Source organism: Mustela lutreola, chromosome 17, assembly GCF_030435805.1.
Source record: "Mustela lutreola isolate mMusLut2 chromosome 17, mMusLut2.pri, whole genome shotgun sequence".
In the NCBI taxonomy this organism is placed as follows: Eukaryota; Metazoa; Chordata; class Mammalia; order Carnivora; family Mustelidae; genus Mustela; species Mustela lutreola.
The window spans coordinates 14,225,109-14,237,822 of record NC_081306.1 but is presented as its reverse complement, the minus strand read 5'-3'; the positions used below and the strand labels follow the sequence as shown (position 1 = coordinate 14,237,822).

The 12,714-nt window shown below is 41.8% G+C and overlaps 1 protein-coding gene across 2 annotated transcripts in view; it reads right to left on the bottom strand.

Moving 5' to 3' along the window:
* Nucleotides 1-2,414: 2,414 nt before the first annotated feature.
* The window catches only part of GSPT1 (G1 to S phase transition 1), a 34,583-nt gene continuing 24,283 nt past the window's right edge, over nucleotides 2,415-12,714 (bottom strand). For both annotated transcript variants that reach the window (XM_059154126.1, XM_059154125.1), the window contains exons 12-15: nucleotides 10,297-10,470; nucleotides 9,420-9,509; nucleotides 9,079-9,247; nucleotides 2,415-7,108 (exon numbers count right to left, since the gene is read on the bottom strand). In XM_059154126.1, the coding sequence (XP_059010109.1) occupies nucleotides 7,056-7,108; nucleotides 9,079-9,247; nucleotides 9,420-9,509; nucleotides 10,297-10,470 (486 nt within the window). In that variant the 3' untranslated portion in view covers nucleotides 2,415-7,055. The remainder of the gene's footprint in view (nucleotides 7,109-9,078; nucleotides 9,248-9,419; nucleotides 9,510-10,296; nucleotides 10,471-12,714) is intronic.

The window sequence follows — 12,714 nt, the reverse complement described above, 5'->3', positions numbered from 1 at the left end:
CTCTGAAATGAAATATTTAAGAGCTCAAAGGTGGGATGGGATAAGAAAACGTGCAACATTAAATGTGACTCCGCGTACGCTGTGGGAAAAGATTTTGCCTAATTTTTGACAGAAGATCATATCACAAAAAAATAGTAACTGATGGGGTACCTGGCTAGCTCAGTAGGCAGAGTATGCGACTCAGAATCAGCAACGTGAGTTCAACCCCACGTTAAAAAGATTATCTTGTAGGGACACCTGGGTGGCTCAGTTGGTTAAGCAGCTGCCTTCGGCTCAGGTCATGATCCCAAGGTCCTGGGATCGAGTACCGCATCAGGATCCTTGCTCGGCAGGGAGCCTGCTTCTCCCTCTGCCTCTGCCTGCCTCTCTGTCTGCCTGTGCTCACTTGCTCTCTCTCCCTCTGTCTCTGACAAATAAATAAATAAAATCTTAAAAAAAAAAAAAAAAGAATATCTTGTAAAACCAACAGCAATTGAATAGCAAAAAGTATACTTGTCAGCTGCAAGGTTCTTGTTTCCTTGTTCTAATTAATCTATTTCTAGCAGAAAACAGGAAAATACTTCATGCAAGGAATTCGGCCAGAACCTTGAGAAAAAGTTTAAAGGAAATACATAATCACAGTAACAAAAATTTCACTTTCAAGACTGAATTTAGAGGATGAATATAAGGAAACAAAAAAATTTGCCGCTGCAGTACGTGACTTTTAAAATTCTTCATATATCATCTGAATGGCCACAAGTGGCCAGAGACTGAAAACATAACCTGTTACTAGAATGGTTAAATAAAAAGTACTTTCTGGGGGTGTCTGGGTGGCTCGGGTTAAAGCCTCTGCTTTTGGCTCAGGTCATGATCCCAGGGTCCTGGGATGGAGCCCGCATCAGGCTCTCTGCTCAGTGGGGAGCCTGCTTCTACCTCTCTCCCTGCCTCTCTGCCTACTTGTGATCTCTGTCAAATAAACAAATAAAATCTTTAAAAAAGGTATTTTTTGGAACATATATTTTTCTCATGGCCAGAGACTGTTTTTTTTTTTTTTTTTTTTTTTTTTTTTTTTCTTAAAAAGTCTTTTTAGGGCGCCTGGGTGGCTCAGTGGGTTAAGCCGCTGCCTTCGGCTCAGGTCATGATCTCAGGGTCCTGGGATCGAGGCCCGCATCGGGCTCTCTGCTCAGCAGGGAGCCTGCTTCCTCCCCTCTCTCTCCCTGCTTGTAATCTCTCTCTGTCAAATAAATAAATAAAAAATCTTTAAAAAAAAAAAAAAAAAAAAAAAGTCTTTTTAAATTTGGAAAATATTGTAACTTGACCATCATTTACTCTACTGGATCTGTAGTTCACTATAAAGCTACAGTGTCCGAGGTATTGATGCTACCTTTTAAAGATGCATTGATAGAAACAACCTGTTTCTGAAATTGGCGTCTGTGGGCCTGAGGTGTTAAGATTCCTTCCCATCTTTTCCCCGCCGCAGTACAGTGCCCCCGTGTGGCTGATGTCCCGACACGTTTTTCGAGCACAGGGTCAGATGGGAAGGGTTGGAGACCTAGTCACTTAGGGAGTCGAAAATTGTGGTGAACTGCCATGGTCAGTGCCAAGCCACTTAGAACTTCCCTAATATGAACCCCGGCTTTGACAGCAAGCTTGCTGACAAGTTATAAGCAAAGACCGCGCTGAATGCCCGACACCTTTACTAGAGACTGATTACTAAAACCTGCAAATGAGTCCTTTCACCAACGAAGGCTTAAGAACTCAAACTCGTGGAGTAAAAGGAGGACCCAGGAATATACTGCTGCCAGGCAACTCACTAGCCACTGTATAATCCTGCCTCTGTTTACAATTCATGTCCTGTCCTGGCATGTTAAGAGTTTGGCTTCTTGATCATTATTAAAAACCCTCAACAGAGAGGGCAGTACTTCTGACAGAATCCCTGATGTCTCCCCGACTCCCCAAAGCCACATACTGAGATACAACTACGAAGCATCCCGACTTCCTGTGTGGTTGCTGCTATTAAGCCTCAATCACCTGTGGGGCGCCTGGGTGGCTCAGCTGTTTGAGTCTGTCTCGGAGTTTCAGCTCAGGTTGTGATCTCAGTCCTGCGATCGAGCCCTGCGTCGGGCTCCACATTCAGTGGAGAGTCTGCTCCTCTGCCTCTCCCTCCCCCTGTTTGCATGAGTTCTAAAATAAATCTTAAAAAAAAAGAAAAAAAAAAGACTGAGTCACATAGACTGTACAAAGCTTCGCATCCCATGTGCAGGCAGACCACATGTTTGTCAGGTCCTCATGTGATTGGGCTCATCGGATCTCTCCAGATCTGCTGGGAGAGGGTGCCCAGAACCTGACCCAGAAATCGACTATACAGAGGACGGACAGATGCACTCAGAGCATGGGACAGTAATACAGGCGATGGTAAACAGACAGACAAATCCTTCAAAAGGGAAGATGACAATTTTTATTGTTATTACAAAAGCAAATTCTTTTAACTTCAGTCATTTGAGTAATTCCAAGAGCGGCTAAGGGCTTCATCCTCACACAGGCACCAAGTCAGGCACAGTAGGTAGCTACAAATCATAAGAAAAGGTTTCTTTACCTTGGATTCCCACAGTTCCTACCTAGAGCATTCTGCCATGCTTTGGAATTGGGTTAAAAACACCAGCAGAGCTACTCAGTTCCCTTGAATTCATTGGTTTAAAAAAAAAAGCTAGGTATTGACCTACGCTGTTCTAGTAAAAACTAGTCACTAAGTCCTGGCCTGAGAGAGATCCACATTTCCTTTACAACAGACGAACTAGTTAACTAAGAGGTGAGTCGATTTACGAGAGCCCAGTAGGAGTCCTTAAAATATGGAGACCTTCCTCTCCGGGCTCAGACCTGTCACGGAGAGCACGTGGAGACCACGAGGGGCTCGGAGCTCCGCACGCTCTTCCCCAGCGGCGGGAAAGGAGGTAGCAGGGACTTGGGCTGACATCTGGAGCACTAAGCTAATGTGCCTGGCAGAGGGGAGCCTCAGGAAGCACAAAAATGTCATTCTACCTTTGCTGTCCACAAACCTGAGGTTTCCGTGTTTAGTGTTGAAGGGCACAGTGGCATGGGTGGTGAGGCAGAAAAGACCGTTCCCATGCCGGGGGGGCTTGCTTAAGAAATGCTCATCTTCTGCCTAATCAGACGTGGTGCCGATCTGTTCTTCCCTTATGTTAGAGAACGTTAAGGTTCTAACCTCCACTCACATCTCCGGGCCCTTATAACGTCCCCTGGTAAAACAACTTGGCTAGCGTAGTACTGTTTCAAGGAAGCATAGGATTAGAGGTATGTGAAACGTGTTATTTACTGAAGGGAAGACTCAGTATGTTCCAGGATACTGAAAATCAAGAATATCTTAGAGCCATAACCATCACGAGTTGTACCACTCTCCCCAGCCTGAATTCTGGCAATAAACTGGTTCACATGGAAGAAAAACTGTCCCTGTTCCGCTTACTAGGAAATCTAATATAACCGACTGTTAAATTTAAGCCTAGCTAATATAGTGTCTTTTGAGTTGTGCACGTGTAATTACATTTATTTATTTAACAAGCTGCTGCCGTGGCCAGACCTCTAAAGAAACGAAGCGTGAGTATCAGACGGCATCTTGCTGGAATCACTGAGAAATGAGCAGGAGGAAATGGAAGCCACGTTAATCCGGAGACAGAAAATTGTCCCCTAAATCCTGCTGATGGTCTCCCGCACGCGTGCCTGGGGGAGGATTCATGGCACACTTGACTCTTGAGAAGGCAGGCCAACGCTGTACAGAACACTGAACCGTCCTACAGGCCGCTGGAGGGCGGGAACCAGGACTGCGATGACTTCTCAAGGTTCAGAGCTGCCTGAGGTTGAGAGCTGTTGGAAAAACCGTTTGCCCCTTGATCGCCTGAAATCCGTCCCCAGAGCCACAAAGCCCCCACTCACGTGGTGGCCGGCGGTCTGTGAGGAAGTCCGTGTCCCCGAGGAGAGGATCTGAAGTGCCGCCCTGTGGGACGGTCATCGCAGACCGCGGGGCGGTGATGCTTGTGACCAGTCTTCCGGGAGATGCCAGGGAGTTTAGCGGATTTTTCTCGAGAGTCCACCGTGGAAGCAGTTTTTCACGAGGCTGGCCTTTTTCTTGGGCTGCAAAACTGCACGGATGGAAGGCGTGCGCCGCGGTATCTGTGGCACTGGAGCCGAGAGGGTGCCGGGGCGTGGGAGGGCACCCCCCGCAGAGTCCGTCCCACACCGAAAACGCGGTTCTTGTCGCAGAGGAACTAGCAGACAAGTCACCTGTTGTTGTGGGGAACCACCTGTACTTTCACAATTTACAAAGCGTTTACATTCAATTATCACGTATTTCAAGACTTTCCATTCAAAACAAACATACATGGGCTTAAGTATTCGAGAACACTTTACTATGCGTCGCTTAATTTCACGGCATTACATCCTCAGTCCAACTCTCCGGGTCTGATTTCACATTGATTTTCCCTGGGTAAGTCCCTTTTGCGAATGAGAAACAAGAAATGGATGCTGCCCTTTCCCCTCCCCCACAGTAAAGTTTAAAGTGGCAATTACTTCAGATGTTTGTTTCAACAACACCTTCTCTTCAATTCAGTTCATTAATTTAAAAAACTATAAATAGCCTAGCATGAAAGTTGTATACAGAACATTAATGTAAGAAGATGCGAAAAACATTGTGATTCGAACGTATCTATGCTAAAGCTGGAGGAAAAGATGTCTGGGTCCGTTTTACCCTCATCTGCAGCCAATGACCCTAGTACGTTCGCGTGGTCAGCCACATCCACACGCTTGCAGGGCGGGGGACAGCACAGGGCCCTCCCTGCACGGCTCTGCAGAGCCCGGCGCCACACGCGGCCGGTTCACACCAGACCTTTCATTTCCTCATCCCCATCACTAGACAGGGTGATGAGGAGTTTAAAATGCATCAACTCTGAATGAACACTTCCCAAGGAACTTCCAAGTCCGTATTTAACAGGGGGGTTCTTTTAAATGATTAGATCATTTTTGCACAAATGTGTAAAAAAATTCAATGAAATCTCTAGTTCACAATGACATTTGTGTTCATTATCTCTTCTGTTTTGGAGGCAGGCCCTTGACAGTTGGTATCCATATCTTTCTGCGGAAGAGTCTTGGCAACATGCACATAATATCCTAAAAGTCTAAGTGTTTTAACAGCAAACAGAACTGGTTTTTAAAAATATGCTCAATTTAAAAATGGAAATCTATATTTGGAAATAATTTCAACAACTCTTGAGCTCTTAAAGATTCCTTAAAATCCAAGCAATTGCTATTTTGTTCCTAGTAACTTGGAAGTACAAAAAGAGTCGTATGTACTGATTATGAAGCTCCCAGATTTCCCAGAGAAATAAAAGCCCAGAGATTCGCTGACATAATAAAATTTAGCTAAACTTCATGCAATTTAATAGCCATGAGTATACTTATAGGAAGATGTAGGACATTAACTTTGCTCTGTCCGTAAGATACAGCCTCATTCATGAAATGAATGGTAATTCTATAGTTAAGAGAACAGGGTTAAATCAAGTTTTATGTTTTGTGACTGGAAATACAGTCTGACTAGGCTTTTCTTTTCTGAGGGAAGGTATGTGTCATTAAATATACAGTTACGAAGCATCTTATTTAGATAAACCACAATCTAAAAGAGGCTGAGTCTCTGATAAATGGCAACAGCCCTCGGAATCAAGGGGGGGCTTCCAATAAACCCAGAAAGTGGCTTTTCATTTCCCATTTATTCTCATTAAAAACTTCAAAGTCGTGACAGTTACAGTATAAAGTCAGCCTTTAAAAACCACCACAATGCTCCATTGTGGTTCACCCAGATAACAGTTTAGCAAGTTTCAGCTTTATATTTAAGAAAACAGTCAATTTCAAATAATTGAGAAAAACTTCGATACTGTGCTTGATTCTACTTATCACTGTTAACTTTAGTCTGTGCAGATTCGGGTGGTTCTAAATATGTGTGTCCTTTCGTGGCTGGATGAGATTTAGCTTGGAACCAGCAAGGATCATCCAACCTTTAAAATCACTGATACAAATAGTAAACGGAGTAATCTGCAGAACTGGCACTTGCAATGGGCACAGTTTTCAACTAGATGCATGCGGCTCTTATGAATACTAAAGGAGGCATTTCTGCCAGGTCTCAACATGCTTTCTTTATTGCAAATCCCACTAATTTAACAAGTTAATGGAATTTTCTGTAGGGGTACAATTTCATTACGCTTTACTTATAAAAATTACAGCACGCTGCTCTTTCACTTTAAAACAACTTACTGTGTTTAAGAAATCACGTTGAATATAAATTGGCAGAAAACAGCTGGCGGACCTACTACTGAAGCAGTGTCCCAGCTCCATAAAGGTATGTTAAGTGGACGTATGCATTAACCATCAAAGGAAGGGGTCAAACTAATGCGTTCCTTTAATACAAACTTGCGCATCGTTTGGAAATGCCTCATTTAAAGTAGTGGGGTAGGGAAAGAGTTTAGAAAAGTCCAAGTCATAAAATGTACTCAGTTACTTGGTAAGTTAAAAAGCTAATGCAACAATGTTACATCCAGATAAAAAACGTTATTCAAAAGCAATTCAAATACCGAAAAGGATTTCAAATTGAATATTTTATTAACATGGTAGTTGTCTGTAACATGTGCACACACTCGCACACTCAGAATCATCTGCCTGGGGGAAAAAAGACTAAGTATGCCTAAGGGGAAAATGAAAAATAAAAAAATTCCTGTAAGTTTTCATTATTGTAGGCAATTATGTCCACATCACTTACAAAGCTATTGCCAAATCTGTCCGAGGAAGCAGAGTTTGGGAGGGGAGGGGAAAAAAATCTGGGGGAAAATTCAACAGTGGCATAGCAGAGCTCTCAATATGAGAAAGCTGACATAATGTGGACTTTTGCTGTGGATTTTTGTCTTTGCAAAATACGGGAAGAAGTTTGTCAATGGGCAGAAAATAAGAGAAGGCGGTGTGAAGTAGGCTTTTGCAGTCAATTTTCCTCACAGTATTGTGCAGGGTCATCAAGAAAATGCTTAGTCTTTCTCTGGAACCAGTTTCAGAACTTTCCCAATTGCAATGGTTTTACCTAGAAATGAAATAAAAACAAAACAAAAAACAAAAAACAGAAACAAAAACCCTTTTTCAGTAGTTAACAGCAAAGCTATGTGAGGCATTCAAAATCATGAAATTATTTTTCACAACGTAAATTACTGAATAACCGGCTTTACCACCAGAGGCACAACTTCTGATCAAGCAGTCTTACTACCAGAGTCTTTAGAGGATGGCTAGACTTGAAAGGAAACATCATCTGCTATCTGCTGTATCATAAACCTAAGCCTGGACAAGGAAAATGTGCAATATCCGTATCATGGAATACTATTTGGCAATAAAAAGGAATGAATTACATTCAATACATGTTACAACATGGCTGTAACCTCAAAAGGTTGGACCTCAAAAATATGCCACGTGAAATAAACTAGACACTAAAGACCACAAATTGTATGATTCCACTTATACAGCATGTCCCAAAAATGCAAACAGAAAGATCTGTGGTTTGCTAGGGACAGGAACACAAAATGACTTGTAAACAGGTAGAAGGGTTTTTTTTAGATGTTCCAAATGTTCTAAAATTAGACTGTGGTGATGGCTGTAAAACCGATAAACAGACTAAAATTCATTCAGCTGTACACTTAAAATAAGTCAATTTCAAGATACATAAATGAACTCAGTAGAGCTGTGAAGAGGGATTCTTAGTCCTATTATAAGGGGTACAAATCCCAATAAGTCACATGAAAAATCTTATAGCCAAGCTACTCTTCAAGAAAAAACAACTCTGGGGTTAAACATTCTTGCTACATTAATTTCTTCCATTCACCCTCTTTTGTCAGTTTCTAATTGGTAACTAAGATTCTTATTTGTTTATGTTATCAGGACAAAGCCAAGTAACAAGGTTCACTATTACCAGAAGAATTTAAGATAATGACTTAAAAATACAGTGAATACTGTCTTTTATACAGATTCCTCTGAATAAGGTTCAGAAGCTATATTCATCATGACATCCCCAGTGCTTGTCACAGCTCCTGACGTGCAGGAGACACACAGTAAGTTTTCTGTCAAACAGAAGTGGAATGAACTCGCAAGGTGCAGACGCTCTATTTCAAGTGAACCACAATGTTTAATGGAAAGTTTTCCACACTCTTAAAATAGTTACTGGAGTTAGAAATATTAATGATCCACAGAGAAACATTTAGGAAGAACCATTTTGTTTTCATGCTACCAAAGAGTTTCATGGCCACAAGTTAAGATTTCCTCAGAACTAGGGGCGCCTGGGTGGCTCAGTGGGTTAAGCCTCTACCTTCGGCTCAGGTGATGGTCTCAGGGTCCTGGGATTGAGCCCCGCATCGGGCTCTCTGCTCAGCGGGGAGCCTGCTTCTCCCTCTCTCTTTCTCTGTCTGCCTCTCTGCCTACTTGTCAAATAAATAAATAAATAAATCTTAAAAAAAAAAAAACAAACAAAAAAAAACAACTTTCCTCAGAACTAGGTAGAAATGGACACCCATACCAACAAAATGACACTAAACCTCTATAAAAATCAGGTGCTGAAAGACCACAAGGTCTGTGTCCCTCTCATACCCCCAGTATCAGCGTACTGAACGTCTGTCGTATTTGATTTTCAAGTGTCTCCTGACCACAAAAATGACAAGTTTCTACTTCAGAGGCTCATATGGCAAACACTTGCCTTACAGGGTTAAGCCCTTCAACATGGACTTTAACCATATGTACTACAAAGGGTTTCATCATAGAAATGTCTCATTTAGGAAATAACTCGCAGAGCCCACTACTTGCAAAGTATCATAATTAAGATTCTTAATCTACAGCATATTGCTACATGGTTGGTTCTGTCTGTTCGATTCACTGAATCGTAAAATATTTATTATCGGAACACATTACAGGACAAGCAACCAGGTTTTCTATGAACTTGTGATGCACACCATACTCGGACGGAACAAGCTCTACATCCCAGAGATGCTACGAGGCATCAGTATAAAGGCTTACCCTCATCTCGTAAGGTAAAGCGCCCCATCTGAGGGAAGTCTTTAAAGGTCTCAAGGCAGATGGTTCCCGCTGTCCTTAAGCGAGCGATGCATACTTGATCTTGTTTCACAAAACGGGGTCGAGTCTTACTTTTTTCTCCTGATTTTTTGTCTACCAAGCAGATTAAGGCCTATCCAAGGAGAAAGAATGAGATCAGAATGCCGAATAAGAGAATCTTTAAGACATGGAGTGCCAATAAATGAGTACATCACTGTTGCCGATCAAAAATGATCAAGACAGTCTTCAAACACATACAAGAACAAAACCCCAGTTAGCTTAATTATCAACTGATTAAGACTCACTGTTATTTCGACTTCCTCAATACAGGTGTGAATATGCAGCACCGCATTATAACCTGGGCAGATGATCGATTTGTGCTCTATGATCACTATCTGTCAAACAAAAAAATTCACATCTTTATCCCTGGGGTAAAAAAAAAAGCACTGAATGTTCTCCAGTTCCATATAGTACCGCAATAGGGAACTCACTGTCTCAAGATATTTTTGAGTTACAAGTGCTGGGTCAGGTCGCCTGATCCAAGCTTGAACTCGGATATCCTCGCCCCACTGCCCTTCTTGGCCAAACCCAGACTTTGAAACAGAGCAGGTGGACTACTTTTCTGCGGAGCCTTCCCTCCACCCCACCCCCCAAGGATTTACGGTAATCACGACCACTACAGCTGCTCTGGGTTTATTCTGTTCCAGATGTCAACTTCTCCTAATTCTACCCAATTCTCAGTATCTAAGGCCCAGTAAAAGTAAACAACCTTATATCCAGCATCAAAACCTAATTTATCATCATAGCTTATAAGAAAACTCAAAAATTCTGTAGCTACACTGTCATTCTTATGCGGAAGTCAGGTTGCCAATAACAGAGAAACTGTGTTTTCCTGTCTGGAAAGTTACGGACTCTGAATGAGCAGACACACCCTAATTTCCAAGGCAACTGTGCTCTATTTATGGGGAAAGACACTTTGGGTAAAATGTCTAAGTAATAATATGTATTATTAACAGGAGACTAAAAAAAGAAGAACTTGGGGTGCTTGGCTGGCTCAGTCAGTAGAGCATGTGACTCAACTTGAGGTTCATGAGTTCAAGCCCTATATTGGGCATGATGATACTTAAATTCTAATTTCATTTAAAGTAAAGATCACGAAGACAGTGACAATAACAAGTTCACCTGGGCATCAAATGTGCGTCCAGAATGACAAAGATTATTAAGATCACAAAGGATGAATCCTGGAAGAATCTCCTCCTCTTCAATTCCTTTCAGTCTGATTTTGAGGTTTTCACCTGGAGCTACAGAATCCGTTTCTACATCATCGGAAAGGATTCCAAGAACTTCCACATTGTGCTTAAGGGAGAAAAAAAAAAAAAAAAAAGACAAATCAAACCCAGGACTGGGGGTTTCCTGACACATGCACTGCAGAGCAGAACATAAAATGATCTGACTATTCATTTAAAGACTTACAAGCCACATTTTTCTAAGTATAAATGGATTGGCCAAAACACGTTTTGGATATAAAACTTTATTTATATGACATGAATTTTATGAAAATCCTATCCTACAAGTATAAACTGCCAATTAAAATATTAATTCATCAGCTTTTTACTATCACATCCTAATAATTTCCAAACTGAACACAGTATTAACCAGCATTTGCCTTTTTTACCTTTTCTTTTCCTTTTGTAAGAAATCGTTTTTTTTTTTTTTTAAAGATTCTATTTATGTATTTGACAGAGAGAGATCATAAGTAGGCAAAGAGGCAGGTAGAGAGGGAGGGAGAAGCAGGCTCCCCGCTGAGCAGAGTCCAATGCGGTGCTTGATCCCAGGACCCTGAGGTTACAACCTGAGCCAAAGGCAGAGGCTTTAACCCACTGAGCCACCCAGGCACCCCCTTTTTTCACCTTTTCAAAATTAAAACATTAAATCTAATACTTGGATTTTAATTTTATGAATGTCGTTTTGATTATTAGGATTGAATTCTAGGGTTTAATGGGTACAGCTTCTATTACCTATCAACGCCAAATATCTGAAGAGTGTGCTTCTCAAAGGTTATCTGAACAATTAAGCTTTAAAAGAATACTATTTAGGGGCGCCTGGGTGGCTCCCATTACTTTCTCCCATTTCGTAGGTTACCCAACCATTAATTTTTTAATGTAAGATAGTCTGGCATCTCTGTCTTTTGAAATATTTAAGTCTGTTCCACGGAGACTCAGCAGGACTGACAGGAATGGAGTCTTCGAGGCTTGCCTCCCAGAGGCAGGTGAAGCTATGCTGACCTGCTTGCTCCCCTGTATGAAGTCCTAGCTCCCACAGACAAGTTGTAACTAGTCTAGCCTGGCCCCCAGTCCACCTGCTCATCATGGTGAATTCTACTTTTCTTTCTACTACAGTAGAACACTCATCAAATTTACCTTTTATAACCATTCTACACTGTACAATTCAGTGGCATCTCATCATTCACGATACTGTAAAGCCAACATCAGCACACAGTTCCAAAACATCCTCATCATCCCAAAAAGAAATTCTGTGCTTTCATTCAAGTCACTCCCCATTCTTCAAGCCCCTAGACTTTTGCAACCACCAATCTGCCTTCTATTACCATGACTGAACTACTCCTGCAATTGCTCTGAGCCAGGATTCACAATGATAATTATTTTCATTCGACTGCTGTTGACATTCAAGTTGTGTCAATAAATACCTTAGTAAAAAGATACTATGAGGGGTGCCTGGGTGGCTCAGTGGGTTAAAGCCTCTGCCTTAGGCTCAGGTCATGATCCCAGAGTCCTGGGATGGAGCCCCACATCGGGCTCTCCGCTTGGCAGGGAGCCTGCTTCCTCCTCTGTCTCTGCCGGCCTCTCTGCCTACTTGTGATCTCTGTCTGTCAAATAAATAAATAAAATCTTAAAAAAAAAAAATACTATGATAAGATACTCCAGTCTTCCGTGCATAAGGCATCAAGAAAACTCAAAGTATAATTTATAAAATGCCAATTACACCTGAGCATTATCCTAACAATGGATACATTTTCTAATCCTTTTTTTTTTTTTTTTTTTTAAGATGTATTTATTTCAGAGGGAGAGAACATACACAGCTTGGAGACGGGCAGAGAGAGGGATAAGAAGCAGACTCTGTGCTAAATATAGAGCCCACTGTGGGGCTGGATCCCAAGACCCTGAGATTGTAACATGAGCCAAAACGAAAAATCAAACACTCAACTGACTGGGCCACCCAGATGCCCTATTAATTTGGAGGTTCTGATGGCTGAGGCCCTAGTTTCCTACATAAACATCTTTGAAGCTGTCAGAGAAGGCCCCTCTGAAAAACAGGTAACATGATTATCAGCAACCGAGCAGCCAAAAATAACACAAAGCAACAGTTCATGGAGACTTCATGCGTTTTAATGAAACCCACCTCCATAATAAACAAATTACAAAAAGGCAGGAAGAAAGAACTAAGAAAAAACCCATTTATGATAACGGCACATTCTCTTCTCTCAAAACAGATTAGGAGTATAGATAGAGCACATTTTATAGTATCCAATGTAACAATACAAGAAAAAGAGAAGAAAGCAGGGACGCCTGGGTGACTCAG